The sequence below is a fragment of the Lepisosteus oculatus genome, chromosome 3, assembly GCF_040954835.1.
Source record: "Lepisosteus oculatus isolate fLepOcu1 chromosome 3, fLepOcu1.hap2, whole genome shotgun sequence".
Classification (NCBI taxonomy): domain Eukaryota; kingdom Metazoa; phylum Chordata; class Actinopteri; order Semionotiformes; family Lepisosteidae; genus Lepisosteus; species Lepisosteus oculatus.
This window is the reverse complement of record NC_090698.1, coordinates 49,065,105-49,079,971: the sequence shown is the minus strand read 5'-3', so window position 1 is coordinate 49,079,971 and position 14,867 is coordinate 49,065,105. Positions and strand designations below refer to the sequence as shown.

Here is a 14,867-nt window from a genome sequence, read left to right as displayed (position 1 = left end):
TATTATTTACACAGCTTTTATGCACATATTTCTGAGCTGTTTTTGCATCAAACTATAGAGTGATTTTGTATGATTGTACTGCAGTAATGTTAATTACTATGATTGAAATAATGTCAAATCTGTACATTTTCTACGTGACTGTACCTGAACTTTAACGACAAACTGGACCACTTCTTCACAGAACTGTTAAAGATTGCAATGAATCTACCTTTGTCATAATATGATGCATATGGTTAAAACAAACAATGATGAATTGTTGGTTATGCTTGCTCTGGGAACTCGATAATTTTTATTTCTCTTTAAAAATAAATTGTTTTATAAGCTAAAATCTAGAGTAATCTATTCTGACCAAAAATAGAAAAAATAATTCACTGTTTCATCTTCTGAATATGAAATAGAGATTATGTTCATTCATATGATATTTCAGACTTTCTTTGTTTGATCATGAAATTCTATATTAAGTGTGAAAAAAGGCCATCTCTAAGATGGAGACACATTTTCCCAGTTTTGTGTAACGAGAGAAGTATGTTAGCTTGTTGTAATAATAGAAACAGCTATTACTGGCAAAATGATGTCCTGCCATTGTTAATATTTTAGGTTCATAGCCTTTTGAAGAGTATATATAAATAAAACAACAGCAGCAACAATGTACAGCACATCCCTGTATTCATGAATAAACTGTATTATACAGCCACCATAAAAAGATTATACCACCCACAAAATCCCAATACAAAATGTAGCTTTAAGTACTAATTTAAAGCTATCCATGAAGGTAAAAACAGTGATTAGGCCTTTCATGGAATTAAATTCATGCTTTTCAGTCTCAGTATGGAAAATATCACAATTTTCAAGTCAGTGCCACTTCGTCCTTTTCTCATTTCTCTTAAGACACTGTTACAGCTGCATAGCAAATGTTCTTTCGCCAATGCTGATCAGCTGAGCGGAGTGCTCCACCGACTGTTCAACCTGAGCCTGCGCTTGGAGAGAGTCCTGGTGCTCTGGAAGACATCATGCCTGGTCCCGGTACCAAAGAAAGTGCGCCCCTCTGTCCTCAACGACTACAGACCAGTTGCACTGACTTCTCACGTAATGAAGACACTGGAGAGGCTGGTCATATCCCACCTAAGACCCCTGGTCATCTCATCACTGGACACCCTACAGTTCGCCTACCAGCCCAGTGTTGGTGTGGAGGATGCGATCATCTACATGCTGCAAAAGGCCTACTCACACCTGGACAGGGCTGGCAACACTGTAAGGATCATGTTTTTCGACTTCTCCAGTGCGTTCAATACCATCCCTCCCTTACTTCTAAGGAGGAAGCTGGAGGAGATGCAAGTCTATACCTCCATGACCTCGTGGATCACTGACTACCTGAAAGGCAGACCACAGTCTGTGAGACTTCAGAACTGTGTGTCTGAACAGGTAGTGAGTAACACAGGGGCACCTCAAGGGACAGTTCTTTCTCCATTCCTCTTCACCCTCTATACTTCGGACTTTAAGTACAACTCAAAGTCATGCCACCTGCAGAAGTTCTCAGATGACTCTGCAATTGTGGGATGTATCCAGGGTGAGCAGGAGGAGGAGTACAGAGGACTGGTCAGCAGCTTTGTGGAGTGGTGTTGGGTGAACCACTTGGAACTGAATGTAACAAAGACAAAGGAACTGGTGGTAGATTTCAGGAGGAAAAAGGTCAAACCTATCCCTGTCTACATCCATGGGAGTGGCGTGGAGATGGTGGACTCGTACAAGTACCTGGGAGTGCACATCAATGATAGACTGGAATGATCTAAGAACATCGAGGCCATCTATAAGAAGGGACGGAGCCGACTTTACTTCTTGAGGAGGCTCAGGTCCTTCAATGTATGTAGTAAGATGCTACATATGTTCTATCAGTCGGTGGTAGCGATCACCATTGGGGCTCTGTCATTGGGTCTGACCTGGACCCCTTGGAGGTAGTGGCTGAGAAGAGAATGGTGTCCAAACTAGAGGCCATCATGGACAACATCTCCCATCCCCTTTATGACAGGCTTGTAGAAATGAAGAGCACGTTCAGCAAAAGACTGATTCATCCACGGTGCGACAGGGAGCGCTACAGGAGATCATTCTTGCCTTCTGCCATAAGACTGTACAACGCATCCACCTTGCGTCTGGGCAGAGGCAACATTGACAGTGGCCTGTTTCTGGACTGAACGCATCTACACATCTACTGCTACATCTGTTCTCTTTCTTTTCTTTCCCGTTTACAACCATTTTTTGTGCAATATATGCCAGGGACCTGTGCAATACATTTATACAGTATTTATATATATATACATCTATATTTATATTCATATGTGTGATACGATTTTTCTGCGTACTGTTCTGTTCTAGTTTGTTCTTTGTGTGTCCGGACTGTGAGTAACTCTTTTAGTGCACCCCTCACTGTACTGATTGTATTGTATGTATTGTACTATTATTATTATTGTATCATTCGTTACACTGTGGCTGTGTTGTCTGTGTAAAGCTGCTGTTGTACTGTAATTTCCCTCATGGGATCAATAAAGTATCTATCTATCTAATGATTTTGATAACTTTTACTCATATAAATCATACAGTGAAAATAATTCAACTTGTATTTTTTATCCACTTTTAAAGTCTTATGTGTAATATTCTGTTTATGAACCATCATCTTTCTCTGTTTCACAGGTCAAGAAATATTCTTAACTTCTATCTTATCATTATCATAGGAATTAGTTTTTAAACATTTTTAAATGTAGTGTCGAGGACTAATTCTGGTGTGCCACTGGGTGGCGCTATGTATTAGTTAATGGTAACCATTCAATGTCACAGCCAGTGGTTCTGCCTCAATGTGGTGAGAACTCCATTTTGTCTTGTGAGTGTGAGGCACTGTAAATTGTCTCCCTGACAATTTTCAAATAGGAACAAGTAATAGGTTTATTCCATGCTTAAAAAAAAAGAAGAAAGAAAATACAACGTTTTGGCCGTGGAGCCTTCTTCAGGTGTGAGGCTCCACGGCTGAAACATTGTGTTTTCTCTTATTTTTTTCAGCATGGAATAAACCTATTACTTGTTCCTTTGCAGCCTACGCATGCTGACGCAGCTACCCACCTTAATTTTCATATAGTATCTTTTTGTAGCTTCCCTATCCAAGAGTACTGTATCAATAAAAACTTTATTCTGATTATTAAAAAGTAAAAGAATCATGTGTGTGTGGTTGGAACACATGAAGCGCAGTAACACAAGGTTATCCAGTTATTCAGTGTGATGAAACTGTGAACGAAAGTTTGCTCAGGAGTTGAAGTTTCATTATTTTGTGCTGTATGTCAAGAGTTTGTTCAGGACACATGCAATATGCACTGTATTGCAAGCTGATGTAATTTTGTTATAATAATGTGCAATTCTAATAAGGGACTCAATCTCTTCATCTGTTAAAACACCATACAAAAATAAAATAATAATAAAGACACTCCACTCAGACTGCTTTACAGGTAATTAACCACTACCACCCATGTGGAGCCCCCACCTGGAAGATGCAACAACAGCCAAAGTGCACCAGTACACTCACCACACATCAGGGGTGAGAAGAGCACAGTGATAAAGGTGATTCAGAGAAGGAGATTATTAGGAGGTCATGATTAGTAAAGCCGGGGGGAAATTTGGACACAAAGGTTAACATCCCCACTCTTTTCAAGAAAAAGAGAGTCAGTACCTCAGTTTTATGTCTCATTCAAAGGATGGTGCCAGTATTACTGACTAATTGTGCCATACATTCACCTCCTAACTCCCAGTATTTAGTAGTGATCTATATTTGTGTTTTCTTCTGCCCCAAATGTTCCAGAATGTTCTTCACAAAATGATTGATTCATTGCTTCTTTACTGAGTCTTCACATACTAACTTGTTTGTTTCACAAACAGCTGCTGGTAGCTAATAAAATTTTTCTTTTTTAGGATCCCATGACTCTTTCAGCTTCTACATTGATGAAGCCTCCCCAGTTGGGCCAGAACAACCAGAAACTGTCCAGAACTTTGTCTCAGTTTTTGGAACAGTGGCCAAAAAACTGATGAGGAAATGGCTAGCCACCCAGACCATGAATTTCACCAGCCAACTGGAAGCTGGGATTCGGTTCTTTGACTTGCGCATTTCCACAAAACCTCGAGACCCAGACAACGAGCTCTATTTTGCCCACGGGTTGTTCAGCGCAAAAGTAAAAGAAGGCCTGGAGCAGATCAACAGCTTTTTAGCTTCCCACTTGCGTGAGGTAGCGTTCTTGGATTTCAATCACTTTTATGGGATGCAAAATTCCCACCACGAGAAGCTGGTACGGATGCTGCACGAGATTTTTGGGAACAAGCTGTGCCCAGCCATTTTCGCCCAGGAGGTGACCCTCAAATACCTGTGGGAGAAGGAGTACCAAGTTCTGGTATTTTACCATAACCCGGTCGCTCTAGAGGTTCCCTATCTGTGGCCTGGTCAGATGATGCCGTCTCCATGGGCAAATACCACCGATCCTGAAAAGCTCATTCAGTTCCTGCAATCTACTGTCGCCGAGAGGCGCCGCAAGGGCACCTTTTTTGTCTCCCAGGTGGTGCTGACTCCCAAAGCAAGCACGGTGATGAAGGGCGTTGCCAGTGGCCTGAGGGAAACCATTACCGAAAGGCAAGTGAAATATAACTGCACAACACATTGAGAACAACAGTGTCACGGTTTCCCTTCCTGGTGCTTGAGCTCACTATCAGTGTCATTCTAAGAGAGCGCCTTCGCTTTTTCTCATGGATGTGTGCAGCTTTGTTTTGTAAGTTGGAAGGATTGTGCAATACGCACCACGTACACACCATGTTTCCCAACCAATCTATATTTCTAAGAACCAAAAATGATGTATCCTTTAGAAAGTGCAGGTAAAAATTATAATTTGCTCGCTTTACTTATCCTGTTTAAAAATAGTCTTTCCACCTAGAGTGTTTCCTGCTCATGACTGTAAAAATTTAAAAGGGTCTGAAAGATAAGTATGTGAACTAAGCATATATACTGTTTTCACGAATTAGGATAACTATAATAAAAAGTTAAAAAGAGAAAATATTCCCCCTCCCTTCCGCCTTTTAACTTTTCACAATAAATATGAATTAGCCCCACCGTGATCACTGCATCCCCAGCATCCCCAGTCCTCCTCTATTGCAGTCGCCCATTCCTGCACCTTACTTTGTGAGAGTGTAGGTGGGGGAGATGTGTACAGGGCACAATATTTTTCTTGACAGAAAACAATAAATACTCTGTCATATAGATTCTGTGATTACTTGTATGTTCACTCAAATATATTTTTTAAAATTTTATGAATAAAATACCATTTCGTACAGAACTAAAGAGAGTATGCTGTAGGGATGCAAGAAGTCACAGAGCAGTTCAGTGAAGCTTTGAAATGGAGCAAACTGAGGATACAGAAATGCCACTGCTAGGCTCTGAACTCTTATTTTAAAATGCTCTAAGCATTTCAAAGTAATGCTTGCACCTAAGAACATTTTAATGAGTTACAAAAAGTGATAGTATTGTTTTGACCTAGTGTGTCTTCAACCTTCCTGTTATGCTAAAATGTCTCATATTTTCTCTGCATGTCCTCCACACGACAGGTGTCATGCCTATCTCCCTCAGCGTGCACAGAATTTAACCAAATTTAGAATGAACCCTACAACGAATAGGCCAAACTCTATTATTCAATTGAAACTGTTTAATAAAGTAGCATTATAGACGATTAAATAAAGTTGAATAAAAATAAGCTTAAATTAGTAAATTACCTTGAAATGAAATTGGCATCATGTTCTGTTAATTAAATTATCCTTCAAGTTAGCTCTTCAGTTTCTCAGTGCTGCAATGTTGTAGTAAGGCTGCAAGTCATGAGGTTTTAGACTTTTCTAGAAGCTGTTTATTTTTCATTATGTATTATGTATCTCACACCTGGACATATGGCAGTACCAAATTATAAAAGGGGTCTCAGGCTACACGTGGAACTTGGCTCATACTTTTAAATAGCAGAGAAACAGGCTATAATGCAACACTAGAATATGTGTGATTACCGCTGATGCACCATTAGCTGAACAGGTTTGATATAAACCAAGGCTGAATTCATATGTTCAAACTTCTATAACATTTGAAATGTGTGTAAAATATATTTTAGAAGAAACTAATTAGAGAGGTGCATATAATAATAATGGAAAGTGACTTTTTAAAGGAATTCTTTGGCAGATAGAATGTGATAAATGGTGACAACGTGTAATTTTTGCTTAAAGTCTAATATGATGATTATCTTTTAAAAGAAATCAAACACTTCTCCTAGTGGTATCTTTTATATATACAGTACCTGTACACTACTTAATTATTTGACTGAAGAAGTAAGGAAAAAAAAGCTGCTCATGTCAGTAAGAAGGTCCTAATTATTTCAGTAGCATTTGAAAAGCACATTGTCTTGGGGCGTAGATGTAACCTTGACTCACTGCTGCTGTGCTAACAGAATTCGGAGATGTGTGGCTGTCAGACTGGATTCAGGCTATTTGACACTTAAAATTAACAATGGAGAAAATGCCTCAGGAAGTTGTTCGGGAGGTGCTGTTATCCTGCCCTTTAAGAGCGCCTTGATCTTCTCCTCTGTGTCTTTCTGCAGGCTTATACACTTAAATTTTCCTTTTGACATATGCCCCTTCTTCTTTTTAACTCAGATAACACAATTTGTATGAAGAAGCCTGATATCGGCTGTGATTTCTGCCTTAAATAACACAAGAAGCTTAGTTACTGTATATCCTCTTTAATTTAAAATCAGCTTTCCCTCACCATCGAACAGTAGATTTTGCATTTGAAAATAATTTCAAATTAAGAATGTTGATTAATAATCATACTTTTAATTTTAGTATTTTAATTTTAAATAAAATGCATACATATCATGGAAATAGATTCTGTGTATTGTGTATAGTATATGCGTCATTGTGTTACTTTTAAAAGAAAAAAAATAATTGGGGCTTCAGAATTGTGAGTTTTAAATTGCTCATCATAAACCATTATGTCTAAGAATGTGAAAATATTAATACCAGGTGAATAACAATATCTTTGAAGTTCTTCTCAAAGTATTATGCAATCAACTTAGGTTTCAATAATTATGTCCTTAGGACTTGTGTTTGAAGAGATGTATCTGTCAAGAGCAGTGACTAATGGGAGTTGCTGATTGTATTGGCAGCTGAGAAACAAGAAATAGACTTGTACACCCACTCACCTAATCACTAACAAGATTTATAAGCTCTGCATGTCTTTTCAGGGCTGCCATAAAAAGTTGTACCATTCCTCTCCTGTGCTAAATGACCCTGGATAAATTACTATGAGCAAGTATCCAGGGAATCATCATCACGTTTTTGTAATTTGTTAAACATTTTTTCATAGTATTGAACTTGTAAACTCAAAGTAAGAATCAAATTATAGTGTTAAAGGGGCACAGCGGTGGCTAAGGATCTGCACCTGTGGCTGGAAGATTGCCAGTTCAAATCCTGCAGCTGGTAGAAGAATTGTACTCTGTTGGGCCCCTGAACAAGGCCTTTAACCCCAACTGCTCCAGGGGTGCTGTACAATGGCTGTCCCTGCACTTTGACCCCAAACATCTCTCTCCCTGTCTGTGTGCCTTTGTGTTTCATGGAGAGCAAGCTGGGGTATGCAAAAAGACAAATCCCTAATACAAGAAATTGTATATGGCTAATAAAGTGATAAAAAAATAGTGTTTATTTTTTGGAAGAACTTTTGTTTGACTCCTGAGTTTTCAGAAAATGAGAAAACACTGTAATTCAATAGAATTTCACAATTGTGTGAAAAGTGCACATGTTAAAACCTAAGGTTTGGACTGATATACACTGATATACACTTATTGCCTTGCTTGTGGCTTTTTTTGTTTCTCACAGGGCCCTTCCTGGGATGATGCAATGGGTTCGCACCCAGAAACCTGGGGAAAGTGGAATTAATATCATCACAGCAGACTTTGTGGAGCTGGGAGACTTTATAAGCACGGTCATTATGCTGAACTACCTTCTAGATGAAGAGGAGGAAAACGCTACTTGATCAGGTTACTAGGTCACAAAAAAGGAGATTGTTCTTGCATTCTGTGGATTTTTTTGGGGGATTCACAGTTCCTGCAACTTTAGGGCTACTAGTGTTAGAGTGGGTGGGGGAGGGTCATCGTATAATCTGTATTCAGTACATTGCCTAAGCTGTAAAAAGAGAAAACTGCTTTTCTTTTGCTTTTATTTTTGGGATAAAGGGCAAAAGGTGTTACTATGCTCTGCTTTTTCTCATCAGCATTGGTAACTGCTACGACATTGAGCATTATAGTGTAATTGCCAGCTTCTGCATCTGTTTTGAGCCAAGGCACCATGAACGCAGTAAAAGGAAAGCATGTAAATGGAAGAAAGTCTGATTATATAACACAAGGTAGCAACTTTGGTTGAAGTAATGAATATATTTCAGTACAAAATCATGTATAATAAGACCTTAATCAGCAAGGCTTGATCTATCCATATAATAATCATTATTAAAGGTTTTAGTTCATGGCAGTTTATTTTTCATCATGACTATGATTAGTGGATAAACAGATATGTTTTTATGTTGGATCTTAAAATAGGCTGGACATGAATAGAAGTAAATTTCAATCATCCTGTGGTGATTATATATACAGTATATGTAACTAACAAAGCATTTTTCTGTGATTACCATATCAGGGAATTTATTTTATTGTTTTTTTTAATTGATCTTTTAGTTCATAAGCATTCATTTTTGTGCATATTCCAGCCTGGATTCTATGTAAAATGTTTCTGAAAAGGGAATTCAATGCACCAGCAATTGCAGGAAAAATACGCTTTAATTTTAAAAAATGAAAGAAGTGATGGATATAAGCAGGTTATTTTTCCTTCCCTAAAGCATACATTCAGAAATCACAGCTATATTTACTGAAGCTACGTGAAATATTACTCATGCTTTATTGTACAATGTGAACATACTAATTTTGGTAGCTGTGCACAAACTCTTGAATATTTAACAATGAGTTCAAACAAGTTAGTTAGGCAAATCCAGACACTGAGATACATTATATATGAAAATAAATATCATTCTGTGTAATAATATTTTTAATTTAAATGAACTATTGTTCAAAATTGTATTTAAGTGACAGTTGCATTAAAAAATGTTTTTCTTTCTCAGTATTTAACCTCATGTTCATGAATTCTAAATTCAGTACTAAGGAAATGTAAAGAAATTATCATCAGCATTAGCACTTTATGAGCATATTATTAATTACATCAGTTTCAAAAATCAATTCAATAGCAGTATTTGCAATTTCAATACCTGGATTCCTTATGAACACATTTATTTCAAACTGATACTTAAAAAAAATATATGTCCTGAATTTAATCTTCAAAGCACAGCAGTCATTTGCTTGATCCAAACATTGCATTTTCATATTTCAGTATCCTTTTAGTGAAAAAAACGATGTAGTCCAGAATTTCCAGACTGTTGCAAACATTAACAAAACATTATCACCACCTACTGTTCAGATATTTACACTGATTTTGGCAACTCATTAAGAAAACAAATTCAAAATGAGACAATGCAGCCTAACGTTATCTGGTAAAGTGTAGGTGCTTGTTGTAATATAGCATGTGATGTGTGTTAAGTATACAGTAGCATAGTATGAAGTATCAGCAACTTGAAATGGGATTCAATCATCCAAATTCTTAGCAGGACTGCTCTTTCTCCAATCTGAATAACAAATCATTCACCCATTTTCCAGTTGCAAGTCACAAAGCCAACACTTGATGGTAGGTTTCCATTACTGTATATCGAAGCCAGAAGCCAATGGAAAACAAAAGGCTGCCATCAGCTCCAGGGTTTGTCATTTGCTGTTGCCATCTGGATCAAATGACTTATAAATATACACATCAATAGATGCTGTAGGTTACAGAAGAAATATGTACAGTAGCAACATACAGTATGTCCACTGAACAACACCCCCACTAATAAACAGAAAAAACTAGAACTCATGTTCTATACAGTTAGATTAATGTATCTTCTTTATTACACATTCTGAATGGTGTACAGTTCTGTATGCATACGTACCTTCAATTTAGAAGTAATTTGGACTAAAGGGGGACTGAAATTTTGTTTTCAGTTTTGAACTATTATGATAAAAACTAAATACCGAGAATTATTCTTCGACACATTTAATATCATGATCAGGAAAAGAATGTTAGTCATAGCTGGACTACTGTAAGTATTTATTTAAGAGAAGTAATGGAAATAATTATTGAAATAGTAATTGAAAGAAAGTGAGATAGTGAAAAAAGTGAAATAGTAATTTAAAGAATGTGAGAATGCATAAGACAATGGAAAAAAATAATGCAATTAAAGTAGTCCATTTATTTTGTTTCTACGAAGATCCGAATCATGTAAGATTCTCAGAAATCTGAAGTTTAAAATAGAATTTAGAAATCTAATTTTATCTTCAAATTAATATTCCTGCTCAAGAGCTGTTAATATTCTTGAAATAATGGCATTATTTAAGTACAAATTTGAAAAGTACTGTATTTATGAAAAGCCAAAAAATAACTTCCTAACAAACCTGCATTTTATGCTTTTCTTTTAATCAAATATTAAAACTCTCAACAAATCCTCAACAATAAAATACTGATAAAAATACCAATGACTGATATTTTGCACCTATTTCTAAGGAAAATTCTTTACCATTATTTGATCTGTTAAACGTCTATTATAAGTTCTCATTGATAAAGCCTCCAATATAGTATATTTTACCTTTGTTGGTAGCTGTTGTGATAGAGATGGGTGGTATTTTACGAATACAGTATGTCTTTTTTCATGTCATTATCCTTTTTGAACACCAGTGCTACTGCTAAATGCTAGGGATCATGTCCTTTTAGGGTAGGCCACATAAGTTGTAAGATAATAAGTGTACTTGTTAAAAATACATTAGTTCAAAAAATGGTATCTATGAAAGTTGCATTTTCTTGAGTGTGATGTTTTAATGTCTGTGGTATGTGTGTGTATTACCTATCTGTAAATAATAATGATTTGTTCTAAAATTACAATTAAATCAATATGTGAAATAAAACATTGAAAGGTTTGCTTTGCCACTTCCTTTTACAGTGCTTGACGAGAAAATATGTTTTGGGTTTTGAATACATTGACAGAGTTGCTTGATGGGTAATAATTTCAGTTTTAAATTATGACTAGTGTCAGTGTCCCAGAATGTAAGAGTTGCTTTGGGTAGAAAAATATAAATTAATTTCTGAGTTAGAAAGAACAAACAGAGGTAAGTCTGCAAATCATTTTGCAATATGAACTTCAAGACTGTTAAAAGCCTAAGCAAAGACAGTACAGTAGCTACACCTCTCACAGGTATGAAATTTATCTAGAGTAATGTGCTTTAAGGTAATATTTGGCAAAACCTAAAAGCAAACACTTTATATTAGGGGTTACAAATAACATTTCTAAACATTTTATAAAAGGAATGTTTTAATTAGATATTAATACAGTTTATTGTGCTATAGTTCCATCTTATCACCTAATCTCCAGTCCTTACCAAAGCCTGAACTGTGCCAGTAACGCTAAGCCTAGGGTTATTTGCAGAAGTTAGCTTACTCCATATACAGTATAATACTTATAATGTATTACAGACTGATACAGTATATTATCCATTTTCGGTGTATATAAAATGTGATTTTCCAACCCCTAAACTAAAGTATAACCAATAAAAAACAAATGTATTACATTTTTCACATATTCAATGGGTTAGTATTATAAATATATTATTGACTAATGTTTAGGAGACTGTATAATTAGGTATGGATATTTCAGAGGCTCGTTTTACAAATACAACATTGAAACCCACAAAAACGTTAAATGATATAGAAGTATCTTCTTCTGAATAGAAGTAGTGATCTGAACTGTTATCTGAGAACACTAGGTACAGTACAATTTTAAGATTTTTAAATAAATTGTGTGTTGTTAACATTACAAAAACATTATTTTTTAATGTTTTCTGATCTTCAATTTCCTTTATATTAATCTTCCATTAGACATTTAATGGATTTAAGGTCTTCAGGAAAGTTTTGATTTATTTTCTTAAGAAACAATATAAGTTTCTACCCTTTGTAACTACTTTTAACTAACACATTCATTTTAAGAAGGAAAATTTTTTAAATGTTTCTAAAAAATGTAAACACACTTTATCCTTTATTTTGCTGGTTTTATATGGAAAACTATTGTGTGAATAGCCTATTCCACTAATTGCTATTTCACATCAGGCTAAATAAAGCCTAATGGCAGATTTCAGCTACAGATTGTTTGAAAGTCAATGTATTTTTGTTTAATATGTTTTTCTGTTTTGCGTTATTGATGAAAAGTCAGCTACTGTTAATATCTTGTAAGAGTGACTTTGTAGTAAAACTGTAAGTATAAAAAGAGACTTCTAAGTTGTTACACATGAAACAGACAAATCAATTAAAGTTTTAATGCCTGTACTGTATGTCTGTTTGTATTTCTTGAGTGAAATTATTTATCAGGTATAAACCTTAAAACCAAATATAATGTGCAAAAGAATAAGAATATTGTTCAATTACAGTACATGATTAAAAAAACGAGCATTAATGTTTTTCTCCCAGCTAAAGTCTGATGCTTAAGACATAAAATGACAAAATGTGACTCCCAGGTGGTTCACCCAAAATGCAAATGTTAAGCTCTGCAGTATATAGAAATTGTAAGTTCTGAGACTGGTTATGTCTCCAGTCGACTGTGACCAGGATTACCAGGCTGAGTGCTGCCAAAGAAAAGGTTGGGATTAGTTGGGACTACCTGTAATGGGAGCCCAGACCCATAGTTCTGGACCCTAGGCAGACGGTATAATCCTGAAGTAAGTGGAAAAGGATGACGAGGATCAGGAGGGGTTGACAGACGGGGGGGGGGGGGACTTGACAATGGTGAACTGGAGCTCGGGGGGCGTAGCCAAGCTGAACAAGTCCAAGGTGTCCGGTGGGGGGGGAATCCGGGACTAAGTCCAAAAGTCCAAAAACAGGATGATCCAACTGAGACGGGACAAAACAGTTAAAAACCGGAACGGGATCCGGTACAGGGACAGGGAATAAAAAAAGGGATGACGAGGCCGGGTGCTCCGCGCTCCAACTTCAGCTAGGTCAGGACACCGATAGGAGGCTTATGCCCTCAAGCGGCAGACATAGGGCGACTTGGTGGTAGGCGAGCCTGCGGGCCTGCGGGCCTCCGTCTTCCAATGCAGAGCCCAGAGTAGCGAGAGCTCCAGGTTTAAATAAGGAGGGGCAGGATTGGGGGAAGGTGCAAATAATTAGCAAAATATGAAAGAGCCAGAGCGCCCTTAAAAGGATGGATTATGATTGTAACAATACCAAGGCTCTCTTGTCTCACAGAGACCCCTGTGGTTTCCAGTGTGCTACACAGGCCTGTTAGCAACATAATATAATATATAGTATATAATTAATATACCGTAACAGCATTATATTGTATTAATATTAATATAACGACGTAGTATAACAAAGTTATGTAATACATAAGTTACATAACATTAATGAATTAAAATATATATTTAAAAACGTTTTATTTCTGCAGGTATTGCAGTTGTGGGAGATACTACCTGTTTCTCAGTTTATATTTTAAGCAATAAAAAAGGAGGATTGAGATGGACTTTACAAAAAGACTATAATCTATAATAAATACAGCACATTTAATGTCTGTAAAAAGTTACAAAAATACCAGTATGCCAGTAAACAATGCTTTTATCTATTTTTTATTTTCTTAATACCACATACTGGAACTTTTAGTATGTGCATATACTCACTTAATTGAAAAAATGTGTATTAAAATAACTAACTTTTAGAGAATTCTCCATATAATAGTGCCTTATTTAAGCTTGCAATTGATAAGACATACTTTAGCCAATGACTATTTTTCTTACCATAGACATTGTTCTTGTAATTTTCTAAACAGAAGGTACAGTATAAATAGTTAATAAAAATTTCCAACGGGTTTTTCGGCTAAACAAACTCACAAATCACTGATGGCAAATAAGCACCGTTGCAAGCAGTTTCTGGTCCTGTAATAGGAAAGGTAATCTTTTTTCAAGATTAAAGAAATAAAAGCAGATAGTGTTACAGCTAGTGAGTTGGACATTTTTTAGGCACAGAAGGAAATAAAACCTGATTGAACAGTACAGGAGAAATTAAGTTGCTTAAGAATATACTTAAGATTCACATTACCTTCAGGACAGGTAAACAAACTGGACTGATTATTAAACCTGTTATTATTTTAATAAAGTACCACATGCAGGTGTACAATGCAATCAATAAGGTGACTTACAGAACAAGGGGCTGTTTTGAACATGAGAATGACCCAAAACATAAAGTGGCTTAATTGAGAAATATGAACAACCTCTGAAATGTGGACTTTTTAATGCTAAAGAAATGTCATATGAGTTTGGCAAAATGATGAACAAAAAATGAGGAAAAAAAGAAAGAAGACTAATGTTTAAGTGCATTTCATTTAAAAAAACTAATTTTTCTGAAGTACAATGTTTAAAGTTCTTATATTCATTTTCTTTAAAAGAACACAAGCAACAAAATAACCAATTGCAGTGCATCATTATAACCCTTGCCTATTTTTATTTAATAAAATTAGCGCATTTGCTACAGTTACTGTAGCATGTGAACACATTTGCACAACACACAAAAGTTATATTAGTACTTCACCCACAAAGTCACTGATGTTTGTGAAGTTGCATTGAATATTTAATGCTGTAGATTTCTTTTGC

The 14,867-nt window shown here is 36.1% G+C and overlaps 1 protein-coding gene across 1 annotated transcript in view; it reads left to right on the top strand.

Moving 5' to 3' along the window:
* Positions 1 to 12,552, top strand: part of plcxd3 (phosphatidylinositol-specific phospholipase C, X domain containing 3) — a 34,912-nt gene extending 22,360 nt beyond the window's left edge. The window contains exons 2-3 of the mRNA XM_006626822.3: positions 3,949 to 4,657; positions 7,927 to 12,552. Of these exons, the coding sequence (XP_006626885.1) occupies positions 3,949 to 4,657; positions 7,927 to 8,083 (866 nt within the window). The 3' untranslated portion in view covers positions 8,084 to 12,552. The remainder of the gene's footprint in view (positions 1 to 3,948; positions 4,658 to 7,926) is intronic.
* Positions 12,553 to 14,867: the final 2,315 nt, after the last annotated feature.